Here is a 19,976-nt window from a genome sequence, read left to right as displayed (position 1 = left end):
AATAAATTATCAACGGTAACGACTCGAGCGGTTTTACTCTAGAGGTAACTTAAATTGGCCCTTTGAAATTCAATTCTCGCGCTTTCTTGAATTTTTTGCTATTCATTTCTGTCCGAACATTCTACTATCAATAGTGCTGCAACCCTAGTCTCACTGATGACTGCGTCACAAATCGATGGTTCAAAATTTCAATATTGTACTAGATTTGGAAATCAAGTTGTGACTTCATCTAGTTTTTTTCAATACTGAAGTACACTAGATATGATCTGCGTTTTTGGAGAATTAAATAATTAACTTTAATATTCCATTAAAAATTCAAAGCGGCACATTCAATATTTGGAATATTAAATATTTTCTTTTCTCGTGCCCTTTAAAGATTTCTTTCCTTTAATTTTTCCGTCATCTTTGTTTTTGTCCTCTAAGTTTTCTTGCAAAGTTTTCGCACCTCTATCACAATTTTCTTTAGGGAATGAACTGGAGTCAGCTTTTTGCAATTCTTCCCAATAACAAATGCATTTTTTAATGAAAAAGCTTTGAGTATTTTAAATTTTTGATGTCTTTACGAACAAATTTTGAAGTAAAGTAGTTTTGGACAGAGATGACTCATAGACGTCTAACAGAAAATGACACGAATGTTGGAATAGTCGTCGTGTTATTTTGTCAAATTTTCTATTCTTTTACTCTGGGTTGGTCGGCAAAAATAGAAGACTTGATAATTAGCTGAATTCATTTAGACAATTATTTCTTATTTGAATTGATGATTTATAGAAGCACAATAAACTAAGATCAACCTCTAAACCAGGATTTGGTGTGAGGTATTTCATTTAGGATAATATAATTGGATCACTTTTGAGAGATTTCATGTGATCAAATTTGGCTCAATAAAAATTATAGGTAGCGTTGCGTAAACGTATAGACGGTTAAATAGTTGAAATGTTTGTCGATAGGGCTGTAAATATGTTGAAACCAAAATATCCTTTGCTTCCTTTTGTGAGCCACAACCAGAAATAAAATAGGTTTCAAATCTAATTTTTCTTCACTTTGTATTCATGTTCAGGGTAGAATATTTTGAGTTTTTTATTCAAGCCAACTTTTTAACGCCTGTGGAGCGGAGGAAAAAAAGCGGAAAAGGGTTGTTTTGCTGTCTTGAAAGCGTTGCTGTTAATCTCCGTGATTTAGTTGGAAGGAATGACTAACGCATAACTTGTAACGCTGTCCCAAAATTTGCAACAATGCAATGTTGAGGGAAAAGAAGCTATAGCTTTCTACAGTAGAGGGTTGTAGATTTTACAGTGTATTTACAAGACATTTCGAATGCGCGGTCGAAGTATAGAATCGCGGAGCAACATTCTGTGTGCTAAGTTTAGTCTTTCTCATAGCTCTGTTCGAAAACGCTTCACATGCGAATCAGCAAGAACATGCTTAATGATTATACTTCCTATTTTCCTCGATTTTCAACTGCATTTCTGTGTGGATTTTAAGTCCTTCTGTTTTCGGAGTACTTAGCCACTTATATCTAAAAACAAAAAGCATGACACTCACTTGACCTCAATTTATTTTTTTGGGTGGTTTTTGAAATTCCTGTTATGTATAGCGTGTCCCACGAAATTTAAATAATTGACGTTTCAAAAACACTCCAAATTACTCATTTGCATACTTGCTCAATTGCATATTTTGGTGTTGTTCGAACATTCGATTATTTCAACTTTATGGGACACACTATTAGAACTTCGTGGGACAGAATATAGTTCGTTCCATAAAGTTGCAACGCTAGCGAACATTTCAGAGGTCAAAGTTCAAATTTAAAACATGTTTCGTTGTTCATTTGAATGTCGTGACTTTTTCGAACGTTCTTTTGCGTTGCAACTTGATGGGTCTAACTATAGCGCTTCCCATAAAATTGAAATAAGCGAACGTTTCAAAAACTTACTGGACAGAGAGTACAAAGGTTAAAATTCAAATTTAAAACATAAAAAAGATCAAATAAAGATGAAATAGAGGTGCCAATAAAATGACCAAATTGCTGCTCAATGGCATGTCTGGCTTTTTCGAACGTTCGCTAAAGTCAACTTTATGGGACAGACTTTATATATTTTGTCCCATAAAGTTGAAATAAGCGAACGTTCGAAAAACGCCAAAAACGTGTAATTGAGCATCAATGTGGTCATTTGAATGTCAACGTTTTTCCCAATAAGCTTTCATTCGTCAATTTTTTCTACATGTTTTAAATTTGAACTTTGAACTCTCTCTTTGACCTTTTCAAACGTTCGCTTGCGTTTCAACTTTATGAAACACTCTTTATATGCATTTTTTCCATTTTGCTTATTTTACTTTTTTATCCGCATGTTCTGTGTTCAACCCTTGATGAACTCCAAATGTTTGAGACGCTCGTTTCCGTCTCAACTTTATGGGCTGCGCGATAACTCTATGGGACAAAATTGCAACCACATTTTGTAACTCTTTTAGGTTTGCGTGACAAATAATTACAAGATATTGAACGTCTAGCAAATTATTTGTGGAGGTTTCCTACATTGAATAATTAAAATAGCTTGTATTTAAATTAAAATTGCTCATAAAGGGGGCTCCTAATCCTTAGAATATATATCATGCGTTGTTAATATTGGAGGAAACTGCGCTAATTATTGGAGTTCTAATTTAAGAGAGGAATGCATTTTGCCCTAATTATTCTTTTGAGTCCCCCTTTCTATCTGGCAGCACCATTGTTCTCGGAGTATTAGCGTCTAATTAGATAAGAACCACTGAATATTATCACTTTGAGTATCACTTTGAGATTTCATTTTCAAAATAAATTGTCCAGAGTTTAGTTTAAGCTCTTTCCTCATTCCAGTGCTGTTCACATATCCAACTCTTTAGTGATTAACTTAACTTTTCCCATTTAAATATTAGTGTGTTCTTCAGATCATCTTTGTTACTCCTTCACAACTTATTTTAATAACACCAAAGAAACGACCTCTGCTCAAATCTAGTCAAAATGTTTGAAGCTCACATGCTCGATGCCCAGGTCTTCCGAAAGATCTTTGAAGCTGCCAAGGAGTTGCTGGAGGATGCCTCGTTCGATTGCACCTCAGAGGGTCTCTCGCTGCAGGCTATGGATGCCATTCACGTCAGTCTGGTCGCTCTGGAGTTGCGTGCTGAAGGATTCGAGCTTTACCGATGTGATCGAGCGACGAATATGGGATTCAAGGTTGCAGGGCTTTTGAAGATCTTGAAGTGTGCCGGTAACAAGGACTCGTTAACGATGCGAGCTGAAGATCAACCTGACAAGTGTTCATTTATTTTTGAATCACCAAACAAGGACAAAATCTCCCAATTTGACTTTGCATTGACGGACATCGACCAGGAACATCTACAGATCCCTGACCAGGAATATTTTGTGACTATCAAGATGCCTTCGGCGGAGTTTTCTCGAATTTGCAGAGACTTGGCAAATTTTGGTGATACTGTTACTATCTCCTGCACAAAGGGTCAGGTGCAGTTTGCTGCCAATGGTGACTTGGGAACTGCCAACATTCGTCTTCAGGAGAGCAACTCGATTGACGATGACGAATCTGATCGAGTCCAAATTGACGTCGGAGAACCCCTGACCTTGTCGTTTGCTGTGCGATACCTCAACAACTTTGCCAAGGCTCAGGTCCTGAGTGACACTGTGACCTTGATGCTGACTCCCAAGACCCCAATGGTTGTCGAGTACAAGATCGGCGATTACGGACACATCCGATTCTTCTTGGCACCCAAGATTGACGACGAGGAGGAGGACGATGCCACATCGCAACCTACCCAAGCGGTGAAGGACGAGGAAGACGATGATTAGATGTTGGCAGATTATCCAGGGAGTTCTGGCCATTACTACTTTGTGAACTTTGCTTTATGTTGGTTTCATGTTGTCGCTTTTTGTGTGACTTGTTAAAAGGCCCTCTGAATTCCGAGTTTCCCAATATTTTGATTTTTGAGCTGAGAAGTTTCTTTTTAAAGAACAAGGAGAATAAACGCGAGATTTAAACTGAATACCATGTGTAATATACCTGCGCCTTTTGTTGTTTTGTTTGTGATTACTTAACTTGATCTTTGAGTGCCTTTGTGCTTAACTTGCCTTTATTTCTATCTACCTTTACCGATTTTTCTCACTTGATCCCCTTTCTACCTCCGTCATGATCAGAAATGATCTCTCTGTATAATCTAATCTAAGAATGCATACAGTAGCAGCAGTTAAAGGGGGGTCAAGTTTAATTTATCAATGTAACTAATTTATTTCGCCCATCTCGCGTAATTTGAAACAAATTCAATCGTGCAATAATGAAATTAATCAAATAATCGGAAACAAATGTTGGTTGTTCTTGCGTTAAAACAGCGTTATGGTTTGTTGTTCCTTTGATTAATTAACTACGTTGATTGCTGATGAGTTTTATCTCTGAGTGATTTTGTGCGTAATGATGTCAAGCCACGTCAAACATCAATGGTAGCCGTAGACCACAGCACTGAGAACGAAGACCACAGCACTGTGATGCAAGATGTCACAGAAGGTAACAATGAATTTGTGGTCTAAATTATGGCGGAAGATTAATCGATAGTCGATTTAACCAAAAATTTCGAAAAGCTTTTGTTTATTGTTCCCACATTTTTTAAAGGAAATGGGAGACGCAGACCTTTATGCTGGCCAAACCTGAGAAAATTTTTAATTTTTTTGACATCCCAGGTCACATTTCTGGAAACATTACTGGTCAGTTTGGCCTAAATTTAGGTCAATTTTTTAAATATTAGTTCAGATTTTTGATCATTTAGAGCAAGTTGCGGATTTCCCTGAACATTTTGCACCTCGATTATATTTCCTTTCTAACGCTTGTGTTTTCAGAATTCGAATCTGCACAAGGAAAGGTACAAGAATAGTGCACTTTCTTAAAAAAATTCTTGGAAAAGTTCGATTCCTACTTCTATCCACTTTGAATTATTTTTTAAAATTCAACTTGCCTATTTTTTCGTTCAATTTGCTATCGTTATAAGATCTTGAGCAATAGAAAGAAAAATAAATCTGAGATGTGTCTCTACCTGGTTAATTGATCATGAATTTTCGAAAATGTGCAAAAAGTTTTATGATGGCTCGTGTCACACTTAATGAAGGTTATGAAAGAGTTAGGTGATTTAGACAGGAATGAACATTGACAAAATCGTTGGCTGTGAATTGAAATTTTTGGCGACCTTCAAATTAAAAACAAATCAAATACAAAAACGTGTGTTTCAAACTTTGATGAATTTTTGTTCAATCTTTGCTTTTAGTTTATTGTTTCGATAAATACCATTATTAGTTACTAGTAGCCCCTAAATTGAAATTTCTACTAAATAAGCTATTTTTTTTGCATTTAGGTTCTACAAATCAAAGAAATTGGAGTCTGTTTTGATCACAGTTCAATGATGTATATTGTCAGATATCAAATTTGATGTTGGATTTTGTTACGCTAAAGCAGTATGGTGAGCAAAAATTTTTTAACTTCGAATTGCAATTCTTTTATACAACCTATAAATTGAGCGAAAAAGCATATGTTTTTTAAGTTTTTCCTTCTGTGCTGTCTGATTTCTCAACAAATGCTATATTAAACAGAAATCAGTTGTAATGTTGCCAAAACGGAATTGTTTGAATCACTTAATTGGAATCTGGTTTTATGGTGACGCCATTTTATAGATTTTTGAAGCATCTATTAGTCAGCCCTGATAGTTCCGTTAAGCGCTCCTTCCGCGCAGCAGTATTGACTGTTGTTTTTCTATTGAGTTGTTGATCAATTTGTTCAAGCTTTCATTATTATTCAAATAACCTCGACGATTTTTTTTCAAATATTGTTAGTGAATTTTGAGTTTGCCTGGATATTTTTTTGCACTTTTGTGCATCATCGCATTGTAAAAAGGGCATATGTGCTCCGTTATGATGAAACTATGTCAATTGAAATGTCAATCAATCAGTTTCATTGAAAATTTTCGCTTTCGGGATCAGTCAAATTTTAATATAGTTGGTCACTTTCATTTTTATAAAAAAACTCATTATAAAACAGTATTTGAAAGTTTTCGGCTTTTGCTTTTTTCTATTGTCTGTTAGCACGTCATTGACAGGTCCCTGCTTTTCTCTAAAAATGCATATCTCTCTTTTATGTTAATAGTTCTGAAGACTTGTACAAGTATAACGGCAAGTGCATATTTTAAAAGTTACAAATTCTGAAAACTAGAATTCATTTTTTTCCTCAAGTACTTGAATTAAAGCATTGAAAAACCTTTTTTTCAACTGAATTATTGCAGCCTTCCAAGATTGCTGTTTTCTCTTTGGATTATTTGTTATAGGCCGCAACGACTAATTTGTTCAGATTTTTGTTTAATCCAATTATATTGTTTTTATCTGGACCAACACAGTGACCTGTTGCTCTGAAACAAAAATTGTAACAATTATATTAGTCCTGTGGTCTTTTTATGCGATTTTTCACTTAACCGATTTGACATCTGACGCATTTAACTTTTGTCCTCAAAAACGTGGTAACAGGTAAAGCCCGGAAGGCTTTTAGCGGCTGAGCAGCTCTCTTAGAATCTGACGCCCTACTAGTCTCGAAGTATGCAATTTACCGACTGTTTTGAAAAAGTTCATCATCCCCAACTCAAGCCCTACCCCACTCCGTTCAACCCTCCCTCGAGGCAGAACTGGCTGTTACCGAAGCCAACAACTCGTGGTCGTTTGGGAGCCCGAAGTTTGTCGGTTTTGTTTCTTTTTAGAGCAGAGAAGTAAACTGTGAGTCTTTAGCGCTGAAAACAAGTAATTTGTTATTTTAGCGCTGAAAACTATTGACAAGCTAGATCAAAGTTCGTTAGTTACTCCCAAACAGTTGGCTGAAATTGCTTTGTTTCTGCTACTTTGTTTCATGCAATTTTTGTCTGACAAGTCAAGGTTTTGGCGAATTCGAGGGTAAACTGCTAAAACTGGAAAACATTAAAGTGCAGTGCAATGCAATTCTCTGAGAGGTTTGATTTCTTCTAAGTCACGATCACCGAAACTGCTGAGAGGATATAAATTCATTGTGTGAGGGGCAATTTTAGGAGTTTGAGGTTTTGATAATTTATTTGTGAAGTTGGAATTTTTAAGATGCCGAATCTGGTGATTGAATGTAGAACAAGAAAACTTTCCCTTCAAAGGTGCGCTATTTTGCTTAAAAAATTGATTGAGCTTAAAAACTTGAAACTATCCGAAGTTAGTGCTTTGATTTTCATACACAACGCCTATTTTGAAGTGAATAGCAAAGTTGATGTGGTATTTATTACCATCCAAAAACAGTAATATTTAATTATCAGAATTGCCTTGGTTGTTGGAAAAGCCAGGATTGTAGCTAATAAAATTGGTGCTTTAATTGAAAAGTTTGCCGTCAAGCATCAGTACCATGGGTTTTAAGAATATGAAACCTTAAAAATCAATCATTATTAAAAAACAGTCAATAGAAGTGGGCAATGGAGATTTGTCAGGAAATTGACACAATAAATTTGATGTTGAATAGTGCCAAATTGAAACCAAAGTGAGCAAAAAATGTCTAGATAATCTCCGAGTCTTTGAAATGAACTGGAATTATTGTGACTGGCCGCTATTATTGCTTCGACATTAGTTAGACATTGATCGAGATCATTTAGATAGATTACAGTAAATGTTGCGGAATGAAGAAATTGTTTCCAGTTTGTTTTCGTTGAACTCAGATATTTTTTGGTCATAAAATGATTCTATTTGATCAAGTATACTCTCATTTTAATTGAATGAGTTAGATGTCTTCTGCAGCAAAAATATGGAGAGATGCTGTACGTTGTTTTCTTTCTTTACTTCAGTTCTGGTTTTAATTGGATTTAATTTTTCCCTGTCAAATTTTCATTATATAGAGTGAACAAACTAATGCGTTTTTTTTATTAATGTGGTTTTTATAGTCTAAGAGGGGGTGCAGACATACGAAATAATTCTATTTAATGTTCAGCCCACCATATTTTGGGGCGAAAATTTTAATACCACCACATTTAGGTGATTGTAAAAGTGCAAAAAGTTTTAGGTTCAACCTTGGCTTTGATTGGAAGGGTCCTTTTAGAGAAACTTTGCTTGAGCCTAACCCGGTGATCAACTATGAAAATCTGGCTATTCTTTTGATTCAGTTCTAAATCTATTTCGCGCATTTTAATCATTTCTCGCTCCAAGAATATTCTTGCTGTAATAGGCGATCTTTCCGATGCGTTTAAGCTTCTCATAGAATCGTGAAACGATGCCGCCTACTCCTGATCCTTGCCGATATAACCCATCACAATTTTTGCTATGATTAAAATAAGAACCACTCTGCAATGGGAGATAGAAATTTGTTCTTAGGAAATCGATGTGAGTGGATTGTTTTTGGCCAATCAAAGTTGAACTTAAATAAGCTTAAAATCTTTAATTTTTTTTGTTTTTTGTAGATCTCGAAAAAAATAAATATCACCCGTGTCGGTGCAGTTTTAATCAATTGGTGAAGTGTGAATGGGGTCCCGAACGTACACACCTTACTTAGCTCAATCACCAGATGAGCATTTACTTGGATTTTGCAAAAGCTGTGGATGCAATAAACCGTACTACATGTCTTGTCAAACTTGGAAATTTCTTACAATTTTGTTTAAAATTTCTCGCAGTTTTACCTATTTTTTTTTTCAAAGACCTTCCTTCCTAGTTCGACAACATTTCTTATCTTTTTTTTGTCGATGATACGAAGATTATTGGAAGCTAGGTCAATTTTATCGCCCCTCAAAACGATCTGAATGTGGCAATCAAGTGGCCGAATTGGCTTTTGAATAATAATATGGTATATTTAATTAAAGTATATTTAAAAGAAATCGTTCTGTGGTAAAATGTTATGAAAATGACCTGGAGGCTCCCTTCAAATCGGTTGTCGAAGACCTTGCTAATACTCATACAAAACATCGAAATTTGTATCATCACATCAGCTGCGTATCTCCGAAGCTGAAAAATTTAGCTCTGAGAGAGAAATGTCCCGTATTTTGCTAGCTCTTATGAGTACTAGTTTTTCTTCTGACTTCTGCTTTTCTAATTGATTAAAATGAGGTGGGCTTGCAAAATTTGACCGAGCTTTGATATGGGAGTTTAGCAAAATGGGTTTTTGTGGTGATAACGAGAAAACAAAGCTTTCGACTTCACGATTTGTTGCCATTAATAATACATATATCGGTCAACAGTGTTTTGATCTCTTAAACAGCTATAAAGTTTGATCTCTGATCTTATATCATCGTCCAACTGGAAAAAAGTTAGACTGTTATCTAGTGGTCTAAAATTGAGAAATTGACAAATTTTTCGTCGCCTCAATTGTAATGTGCTCAATTGTAAAAGTTTTTCTACATAAAGAGCCCAAATTTAGATGGGATATCCTGAATCTCATTTTTCCGCGAACAAAATGACTTCTTGAACCGAAATCCGAAAAATTTAAATGCTATGATATCCAGTCAATTGGTTATATTGGTGTAATTGGTTTCTGTAAAGTCAGACGTGAATTGTAGTTTTACGAGAGCCAATACAAATGAACGGATAATTAATCCCGCATTGAAGCGAACGTATTTAGGTGATAATTAACCATTCTTTCACTGCGCGCTAAACAAATTAACGCTCGTTAAGACTACCAGTACACAAGTATTTAAACAACTTAATTCGACTTATGTAAGTTAACACAACTTTAGGCCTGGATCTCTTCGCTTATATCCAGGATAGAAAATATGCGTTGTTGAGCGGAGGCGGCCTGTATCACCGCACTTACTATTGATTTAAATTACTTCTGCTTTTGAAAGTTGCAATGCAGATCCTTTCCGCCAAATTCAACAAAGATGAAGCCGATTGCTGCAGGGGAAAAGACAACAGATTCTCATAAAAAGCCCCCCAGGAAAACCATAATTGCTGCTGTTTTTGAAGAGGGTAAAGGCAGAAAACAGGCGCCTACGTGATCAATAATTGATGCTCTCAATTTTTGGATTTTTATTATTTTTGGAGTTTCAATAATTTATCCGTGAGATGAAATCTCTTGCCTTTCTCAGTTAAATCTCTTGCCTTTCTCGGCCAATAGGAAAATTAAGAAGCACCTCACTATGAACGTGAGTTTGTGATTCGCTCCCTGTCGGCCCAAACTGAGCTGAGAGAATTTATTAAATCCTCTCAGCGAAGTGGGCGGATTAAAATTAGTGAAAGATAAGAGACCCAAGAATCAGCAGCAGACAACTGCTTGGTTTTTCCTAAAATAAATCTAAATATTCTAAACAGAAATACATCCAATTTTCAAAGGTAACATCAACTTTTCGAGCTCACAATTCCTACAAGATATAGATTGAAAGAAGTATCCTCGAGAAAGTTAAAGACGTCTCAACGCTACAACAACATCACCAACAAACAGCTCAACCCGATTAATTCCTACAGTGTAAGCTTTTTTATTTAAGCGATCTATTTAATTAATTGAACTTTTCAGCCCCCATTTGAGTTTTAGTTGAGACTTATTAGCGCGAACAGGTCTTGGGCATATATCGTTGCCTTCGACTTATTTATTCCTTTTATCAGATAGATCGGCATACATACAGGGATCCCGAAGTGTGTGATCCGTAATAGCCCTTTCTGTTTGATAGAATTGGATATCAATTCAATTTTATGATTTAATGTCAACTTTTCTGCAATGCAATTCACTGTCACCATTTCTGGCGCCTGAAGAAAACTGACTGAATGAATTCCTTAATTTCAATATTACCGATTCTCTAGTCTATAGTGTCACGTTTGCAATTGTTTAAGCGTAATCCTCATCTTTTGCGAAACAATGCATTAATATTGCAATTATTTGCAAACATATATTTTTTCAGACAAAGCAACACTGATTTTTTTCTACCGACTGCAACTTAAACGTAGATATTGGACGATATATATATGGAAACTTCGTAATGCAAAAAACGCAATCTCAGGACTACTGATGATCAAATCATGAATCTGGGCAATACAAACCGAGCCCGACCTGGTAGCACTCGTAGCAAAAATACGCAATTTTAAAGTGATATTAGTTTTTGTGAATTTTTTGCCTGATGCTACAAATGTAGCATTAGTTTCAACTAGGAGTGCGCGCTCTTCGTTTAATCCAAGGGACAATTTTCCGATGAAACTTTTGATCATAGAGTTATATTCTGCCATCTTATGCCATGAGTTAAGAGCACCTAATATGGGCAACTTTGCTTTGTTTTTCAGTTTAATGTTGACTTTATTGTATATAATTTTGTCTTCAATTAGCTTTTGAAAGTCGATCAAATGAAGTTGACGAGTAATAGTAATGCTCAAATTTTCCCCGAACTTGATCAAAATTGTGAGAAATCATTCACCCTGGAAAACAACAGTAGCGTCTCAGATAGTCAATGTTAATGGTTCCTCGCCTTTAACTTTATCGACTGGGAGTCTCGCGAGGTTCGCAGATGGGTCGGCAGAGGTCAAGATAGGCGAGACTTCAGTGTTGGCCGTTGTTGTATGGAAGCAAAACGATGCTAACAATTCCTCATTTCTGCCACTGACTGTTTCGTTCAAACAGCAGCTTGCATCACTAGGCCGAATTCCGCTGTCATTTGATCGCCGAGACCGGTTCAACTCACCAACCGAGATTTTGACTGGACGCCTGATTGATCGATGCATTAGGCCGGTGTTCAAGTCGCCAATTCTGCCAGATGTTGAATTGACGTGTTCTGTTTTGAGCGATGATTTCAACCATGATCCAGACGTGGTCGCAATCAATGCTGCATCAACGGCCCTTGGTCTTTCGAGTTTGTTTGGATTTGGAGTTGTTGGAGCTGTACGAGTAGGAGTTAAAGATGAAACTGCGAGTGGTGGGTTTTTGATTAACCCTACAAGACAGCAGAGATATGAGAGTGATTTGGATCTTGTGGTATCTGCCGATGTTAGAGGTAAGAGATCTAGGAATTTGATCATAGCTGTTAGTTTTGCTGAAAAAGTTATTTGAAACTACCCAAATTGTTGAGGTGCTTTAAGTGTTTGATTGGGCCTCCTTTTGTTGATATACAGCCTTGAATTCATTAATGGAGATTTGAAAGAAGTTGTCTATTGCTTATGGTGTCTAATGAACAACCATAAGCGATATTTTCGAAAAAAGACAATGAAAGAGTTACGTAAAAGCGTATTATAATTGTCAGATAGAAGCCTGCTCGTATCAAGAAGCTGACACTAGAAAGATTCAATGTTTCAGTTCGCACAGAACAGTGCTGGCGTTTCTGCTTACCATTTCCAAATAAATTGATTGGTGTTCACCGTCGTTTTAGGAAATATAACCGCAATTCAATCTGGGTGTAACAAGGTGCCAAAGGAGCTATTTATAGAAGCTCTGAAAGCGGGAACTGCCTCCGCCACGGAACTAGCCAATGCAATCCAGGAGTTTTCACTAAAACATGGAAAACTTAAAAGTGAAATGACTGCTGGCGAACATGTCGAAAGCAAAGTTGAACAGATTTATAAAGTTTCTCACGAAAAACTATTTGAGATCTTCAGGGAAGAAAAACACGATAAATCAAGCCGAGACGAAGCAATAAAATTGGTTCGAGAACATGCAAAAAATTTACTCGACGGTGAAGACAAACAAATTGATGACCATTCAAAATCAGATGCTGACCAAATCGACAGAAAGAGTTTTGACTCTCAATTTGTAGAAGCTGTTGGGAGATGTCTGAAGGCACTCGCGTTCAGTGAACAGAAACGGTGCGATGGGCGAAACTTGTACGAACTTAGACACATCGATTGTAAAACTTCCGTGTACCCAGCATTGCACGGATCTGCTTTGTTCTGCCGAGGACAAACCCAAGTTCTTTGTCGACTGTCTTTCGATTCCCTGAACGCCTCCCAAAGATTGGACCCAATCTCGGCATCGATCAAAGGTCAGATGAGGAAGCATTTCATGCTGCACTATCAATTCCCTCAATATTCTGTCAATGCTTTCTCTGGGTCAAGAATGGGGGCCAATAGGAGAGAACTGGGTCATGGAAATTTGGCCGAGATGGGAATAGCGCCTCTGGTTCCGAAGGACTATAAGTTTGCCATCAGGTAGGCAATTAATTTCGATTGCTTTCGCTTTCTTTAGAGAAGTTAAATATAATGTTTAATAGCCGCACAGCGATATCTAGAGTTATTATTGGCCTTCTCTTGGTTGTTTACAATTCAAAGAATTTGAATTGTAATGGGACGCTGTGTGTGTGTTTTTTTACGACTCTAAGAGGAGTATTGGTTTTCTCTCGGTCTTTTTACGACTCGAAGAGGAGTATTGGTTTTCTCTCGGTCTTTTTTTACAGGAAGTAGATTTGTTCACGCGGCATTTTGACCTAAAAGCGAAAGTGAGAAAAGCTGTCTTGGTGAGCAGATTTTCGCTAGGCGAGAAAAGTTTTTTGTCATGCGCTGCGTTTAGTCAATGACTTTTTGACTTTGAAAAGTAGTTTTTGACTGAATAGCACATATAGATAACCGTTTTAAGCCGTTTTTTCGTCTAAGTGGTACTATTTTTTGCTTTTAATTTGGTTTCTTGTAGAAATAAATTTTATTCGATACTATATTGAGATGTCAACCTCGGAAATTGATGCCACAGTGTTTTGAAGAGCCTGAAAATGAGTTTCAAGTTGAAAATTGGCACATATTTCTTGACTTTTTAGTTATTTTTTGGCTTTTTTCTATTAATTTCTTCATTTTTAGATCTGTTAACCGTCTTTTGGTCAAAAATCAGTTGATAGTGCAACTTCTCTTCTTTGATAATTCATTTACTCCACGCCTCATTCTACCTCAATGTAATTTTGTTCTATAAAATTGTACATATGCTAATCCGATTTTGGTCGTTTTTTTCCCGATTTTCGTCAATTTTTTTGTTTGTATTTTGGTTGTAATTGCTGGAAATAGTCTTTTTGTGCAACATGAGGAACTTTAGTTTCGTTTCAATAAAAATTCAGTCATTTTTTGGCGTTAAGTTTTTGAAAAACAATTAAAACTTTTTCATAAATGCTGTTTTTTTGACCATTTTTCTGCAAAATGTTTCAATGTTTCGTATTCATGAATTCTGCTTTTTCCTACTTTTTGTTCCCTTCAGGAGGATAAATTTTGTTTCGGATGACTAGTTATCTTTTCTATGTCTTGAGTGCTGAACAATGAAATGTATTCGTTTTTCTTGAATTTTATAAGTTGATTTTTAACTTTCAAAAATCAAGAATGTCTTTGTTACGGTGTTTCTTACATTGTGCCCATATTATTCACATTCTAGTTAGTATCGTTCTAGCTTTGTCCTGGCACCTACATTTATTTTCGGTATATAGATTTTTTCAGTTGTTAAAAATGAATGATTTCACTTTTTCTTAAATCTTCGTCATTTCTTTGGTTTGCAGTTGATTTCATTCAACATCAGGCAGAACTGAGAGTTTGATAGGAAGCGTTTTCCTTTATGACTATTTACTGCATTTTTCTTCCGGCCTTGGTATTATTTTAAAAGATTTTTTGCCTTTGAATATTCTGCTGCTTATGTCTTTTCTATGATCAATTTAATTTTTGATTTAGTATAAAATCATGTTGTCTAGCATTGTACAACAAGGAACAAATGTGTGTTGTTTTAGGACCTTATTGCAGTGCTTAGAAGTGTAATTTTAGGTGTTTTCGGATTCTTATTCGCTTTCTTTTGCCTTCTTTTTTGAAAAGATTTAACTTAGTTTCTAAGATTGTTATCTGCCGTTTGCTTTCGCGATCTTTTTCAGATTAGAATCATGAATTATTTGAGGGAAATTGATAACCTTGTCAGCTTTTTTTCAGACTGTCAGTTTTTTGACCACCTTAATTATTTCGATGTTTTAGCGTTACCAAACGTTTTCAATAATAAAATTTTGCTGCATTTTGTTTCTCTTGGTGACAGTGGTTTAAGTTACACAAATTTTTAGAGCAGACCTGGAGAGGTTGTGAGTTCATGGTTTAATACAAAAGGTAGTGGCTTCCGCTGCAATTACGGTTTTGTTAGTGAACTTTTGAGGCTTCGAGTCGCTTCCGGAATTCTTCCGGCTATGTTTTTAAGATGTGTTCACACATTTTTTCAATGACATTGATCTTTCAAAACGGGATAAACAGGTAAAGCACAGTGGGCATTAAGTTCCATTAGAGGCCCGAAGTGGGCTTTAGGAGTCCTTCAAATGCTTAGAGTGGTGCAGCTGCTGGGATGGCCTTATTTCAAGGTTAAAAGTTCATTTTTGGGCTCAAAATGGTGCAATTTTTCATGTTTTTGTCATTTTTTGAGTTTTCCAGCTGTAGGGGCCAGGAAATCTCCTTTAAGGTTTGATAATGGGGCTTTGCATAGTTTTTAGTAGCAATGGATTGGTTTTGAACATTTTAATGTCTCAAATTTTAGCAATTTTGCGATAAAATCTGCAATTTTTTAAAGATTTCCTAAAGTTTTTGTCATTTTTTGATATTTGTCCGTTCTCAAATGCCAAAAAACCTATTTCACGGTCTGATGATAATGTAATGCTTGGTTGTTAGTTTCAAAGGATTTGTTTTCAACGATTTTACATTTCGAATTTGCAATTTTTGATAAAATTTGCAATTTTTTCATGTTTTTTCAAAACATTTGTCTTTTCAGTTTTTCTTGCATCAGTAGTGAGGTAACAGCGAGCTCAGGATTCGGTTACTGGATAGCCTCTAGCGACACAGAAATGATTCTGAAGATGTTAGTATCACATTTTTTAGAAACATTTCATTAAAATTTGCAATTAATTTCATTTTTTAAAAAAATTTTTGGTCATTTTCGCGTTAAGCGATCTTCAAGTGACATTGAATTTTTTCAGATTTTTTGCAGATATAATACTGAACCGATTTCAGAAACAAATTGGTTTTGAGCATATTTTTGAAATAGGTTTAAAGGTTCAAATTTTGCCTTAGGGGTAAAGCTTCAAGATTTTTAGCAATAAGTATGTTTTTGTTTAATTTGTTTGATTGTTTGTTTCTCAATTTTTTGAGACAATTTTGGCTGGTATTGTTAAAGTGATATGCTGGTCAGGTAGAGTACTTCTAAGTTTTTCATTCACTTCTTTGAATTGTATTTCAGAACTTGTCTTGCTATGTTTTTTAATTTGTCGTCGCGATTTTTGTTACGACCATATGAGGTCACAACAACTTCAAATCTGCTTTTTGTTCATTTGTTCATGCATTTTCAACTGAATTGCGTGCGTGACGTCATTTTTCACTCTTTGTGGAGCGAGTTTTTTGTTCATTCGCGTGATTAAATTTTTGGTCACACTTGACCTCACTCTCAAAAACGACGTCCTCACTTTGAAATTGACTTTTATTTAATTTATTTTAATTTAATTCAAAGAGATCAGGTCAAATGGGTGTGTGTCACTCTAAATGAAGGTTTTTTGAGAGCAGCTAATAGAGGCAGCAAAAACTTATGCAGATTTTTAATCAAAATATAACATATCAGCCTTCAATGAAAAGATGAATTTCTGTCTTTTTTTTACCGTTTTTTTGAGACTGCAGATCTACGAAGCTATTGCGGCTATTTTCTGGCAATCTGCCCGCTATGTTTTCAGGTTTCTATATTCGCTGAGTCGTTTTTGTTCTGTTTCCTGGTCTAATTGTTAAAACATTATTTAAAACAACTCATCGGAACCTAGCAAATAAGAGCATTTTTTTGAGTTTGATGTATAGAAGGGTGCTTATTAAAAATTTGCATTTTTCGAGACATTTTTTGGTAAGATATCTTTAACTTACCGTCTAGGAAGTACATTTTTAGTAATAATAATTTGTAGCCGCCATCAGCTGCTCAAACGCCTATTATTTGGCTGCTCTCATATTTTTTATGAAATTAAAGAATCCCCTTTACAAGTCCGGGTTTTTAAGTACCTCTGAATTCTTCCTGCAAAAATTTGGAATTTCAGGATTCCTTCGAGTTCGGCGATTATGTTCAAAGTCGGTAAATATGTTCACTTTCCGATTTTAACAGTTTAGCCCCCGGTTTTATCGGTATTTGACTTAAGATAACTCGGCTCCAGAGTCTTTGCTCTGTTTGTTTTTCTCAAACACAGTGTTTTGTCTTAACGCCAGCGTTCTTCTTTCATATTTATTATGTAACTTTATCGCTGCTCCGATATTCGAACCAGAAATTCTTATGACAGTTAGTTAAAGAAACTGTCTCATCAATAAAAAGCCATCAATCAGCCACAAAATGTCATTTTCACATGCTTTTTTGTTAAAAGCCATTTAAAAACGTAATTTTCGAATAGTCCGGCTTTAAAAAGTTAATGAACATTTTAAGTCAAATTTCGGGGCCACTATACAATTCGAAGAATTTAAATTGCATCAGGATGCTGTATTTTTACGACTCGAAGATGAATAAGGGTGATTTATTTTTTTAAATCTTTTTTCATAAGATGCAAAGACAGATGCCACACGTGTTTAGAGTTTTCAGAGTGATTTTTGTTCTTACAGAGGTTTTTGTGGTGAGAGCGAGAAAAGTAGGTGCGATATTTTTTTGTTCTGCGAGAGGTTATATTTTGATCATGCGTGGAAATGCGTTTTTCTATTTTTAAACTTGTTTCTAGCCGAATTTTTTTCGCTAAGGTGCAGAATAGATTATCAGGGTTGTTTCGAGTCGCCGTGACAACATGGGTAAAAAGCAGGGATTGGATTTTGCGATCAAATTTACCGTTCTTAGATGATTAGTTGATTTTACGTTTTAAAGAATTTTAGGCCAATAATTTTAACTTTTTCAGACCAATTGGATTTTCTCACAAATTTCATTGTGTTTGTGCGATTTAGACCTTTTTTGCACATTTTAAACATTTTTAAGTGATTTTCACATTTTTATTTAATATCATATGGTCCGTAGAGAGTTTGATGGCAACATTTAGTCTCTCTGGTTGTTCAGGTGACCTTTAAGTTGATTGAGAGGTTGCTTTTTTGTTTTTTTTTATTTAAAGAAGGTGACTTAATGAAGCCGGACTGTTCTGGTGATGTTCTTTTCTGTCTGAGTTTTTTTTCTCGTACCCAAATTTGTTCCTGTGCATTTTTCTTTTTGAGTTTTGCTGTGAGCTGTATTTTACTAAGAGCAGAGACTTTAGCCGTTTGTATGCCTTTATTTGCTGAAATAAGAGAAGTATGAACTCATTTTTGATGTTATGCCTTTCTGGGTGTTTATTTTGGTTTAGTCTCTTCGGATGTGTTGGTAGACGTTCAGAAGTTTTAGAGCCATTTTGGGAGCTCACATCTTGTTGGCGTCAGAACTTGTCACTGCAAACAATTTTGGAGAAAGAAATGTAATCAGATTTTAGATTTTTCTGAGTTTTGTTTGCCTTTTTTTGCGGATTTCTTGGTGCGTATCTTTGCTTGCCTTTTATGTAGTAACACTGATTGCTTGAAAAAAAATCACTACCACTGGATCTGTTGCGAATAATTGATGTGAAGCAATTTTGGAGATCTATTAGAAAGTAATTTGTTTACCTTTTATTCTCGATGGATCTGCTGAGAGTAGCTATTAGTAAGAAATTTGAATGTTGTGTTTATAATGTCATTTCAAAATAGTTGCCTGCACAAAAACAGTTTTACCGACAGTATTGCATATTATCCATCAAACTGTTCATGCGTGCAAATTAACTTTATTTTAGGCTCAGAGTGATTTACAGCACAAGAACCATATGGCGAGCGATGAGCACATTAAACGTGAATTTTAATTAATGGATGTTTTAGACTGTTAGCTGAAGTTTTGGAATCGAACGGTTCTTCTTCTATGGCTTCTGTTTGTGCGGCTTCAATGGCGTTAATGGACGCTGGAGTTGAACTGGAAGAACATGCAGCTGGAGTAGCTATCGGACTGTTCACAGATCGCAACTCTGAGAACGAAACAGTAATTGAAAAACATGCTCTCCTTACAGACATTCTGGGATTCGAAGACTTCTACGGTGAAATGGATTTCAAAATGGCTGGTACTAAACAAGGGGCCATAACAGCGCTTCAATGCGATGTGAAGAAACACGGTATACCAATAGAAATTGCAATTGAAGCCGTTGAACGAGGAACTGTAGCTATCAGCCAGATAGTTTCCAAAATGGAAAACGCAATTGCTCTACCCAGAGATGTGACACTTTCTCCGAATTTGCCTCATATTAGAGAGTTCTCGCTTCCTAAATACCAAATGGGAGTTGTTTTTGGACCTGGACGCATGAATGTTAAACAGTTCGAAGAGCGAGGTTGCACGTTGACAACCAAAGATGAAGAAACTTTGACAGTTTTTACTCCGAACCGCAAATTATTAAATGAAATTTCAGCTGCCATCGAATCTAGATTAAGCGTCGTGAAAGAACCTGTGCTTCAGTTTGGTCAAATATGCAATGCTAAAATTGAGCAAATCGTTGACAAAGGAGTTTACGTTTCAATATTTCAAGGACAAAACCCGGTTTTCATTCCCAACTTTCAGCTGGATTCCAAAATGATTGCACATGCCTCGGCGTTGGGTTTCGAAGAAGGAAAGACAATCAAAGTTAAATTCTTTGGCCGGGATCCGGCAAATGGGAAAATGAGGCTTTCAAGACGTGCTTTGTTGATACCCGGATCAGAGTTGCCAGCTGCTGATTTTGTTTCAAACAGAGACTGAACGGAAGTTTTTGAATCAGATTTGTTTTTGCGAATTGACTGAAAATGCTTTATCTATCCTGCTTTATAGGCAAGATTTAGTTTTGCTAGTATGCGTTTTTATTAGTTCTTGAAAAGCGTCATTTTTAACACCTATTACTTGAAATAAATCAAACCGTGAGGGCTAAATATTAGTCTGAAAAGAAGTAGAACGGGATGGGATAATCCGAGTATCTAGTGTTAACAAGTTTTACGAATGGATGATAACGCGATTAGGTTAGTTGTCGCAACCCTCAATATTCTTTGACTGACAATATAA

General features: G+C 35.8%; 2 protein-coding genes across 2 annotated transcripts; both read left to right on the top strand.

Annotated features, from left to right (window-relative positions):
• Nucleotides 1-2,713: 2,713 nt before the first annotated feature.
• Nucleotides 2,714-4,417, top strand: LOC142339200 (uncharacterized). The gene has a single exon (XM_075389021.1). The coding sequence runs from the start codon at nt 2,993-2,995 to the stop codon at nt 3,830-3,832; it is 840 nt and encodes a 279-aa protein (XP_075245136.1). The 5' UTR covers nt 2,714-2,992; the 3' UTR covers nt 3,833-4,417.
• Nucleotides 4,418-11,270: 6,853 nt separating this feature from the next.
• LOC142339199 (polyribonucleotide nucleotidyltransferase 1, mitochondrial-like) lies at nt 11,271-19,770 on the top strand. Its single transcript, XM_075389020.1, has 3 exons — nt 11,271-11,970; nt 12,343-13,117; nt 18,776-19,770. The coding sequence occupies exons 1-3, from the start codon at nt 11,349-11,351 to the stop codon at nt 19,677-19,679; spliced, it is 2,301 nt and encodes a 766-aa protein (XP_075245135.1). The 5' UTR covers nt 11,271-11,348; the 3' UTR covers nt 19,680-19,770.
• Nucleotides 19,771-19,976: the final 206 nt, after the last annotated feature.

The sequence above is a fragment of the Convolutriloba macropyga genome, chromosome 5 (genome assembly GCF_964194025.1).
Source record: "Convolutriloba macropyga chromosome 5, txConMacr16.3, whole genome shotgun sequence".
NCBI classification, from domain to species: Eukaryota; Metazoa; Xenacoelomorpha; order Acoela; family Convolutidae; genus Convolutriloba; species Convolutriloba macropyga.
The sequence above is the reverse complement of the archived record's forward strand: the minus strand, read 5'-3'. Positions and strand labels throughout refer to the sequence as shown.

What these genes read in the sequence shown, in the direction of transcription:
- LOC142339200 (XM_075389021.1), top strand. Translation starts at nt 2,993, where the DNA reads ATGTTTGAAGCTCACATGCTCGATGCCCAGGTCTTCCGAAAGATCTTT.
- LOC142339199 (XM_075389020.1), top strand. Translation starts at nt 11,349, where the DNA reads ATGCTCAAATTTTCCCCGAACTTGATCAAAATTGTGAGAAATCATTCA. An exon ending in GGTATCTGCCGATGTTAGAG is followed by an intron (nt 11,971 to 12,342) that starts GTAAGAGATCTA and finishes CCGTCGTTTTAG; the next exon opens with GAAATATAACCGCAATTCAA. An exon ending in GACTATAAGTTTGCCATCAG is followed by an intron (nt 13,118 to 18,775) that starts GTAGGCAATTAA and finishes TGGATGTTTTAG; the next exon opens with ACTGTTAGCTGAAGTTTTGG.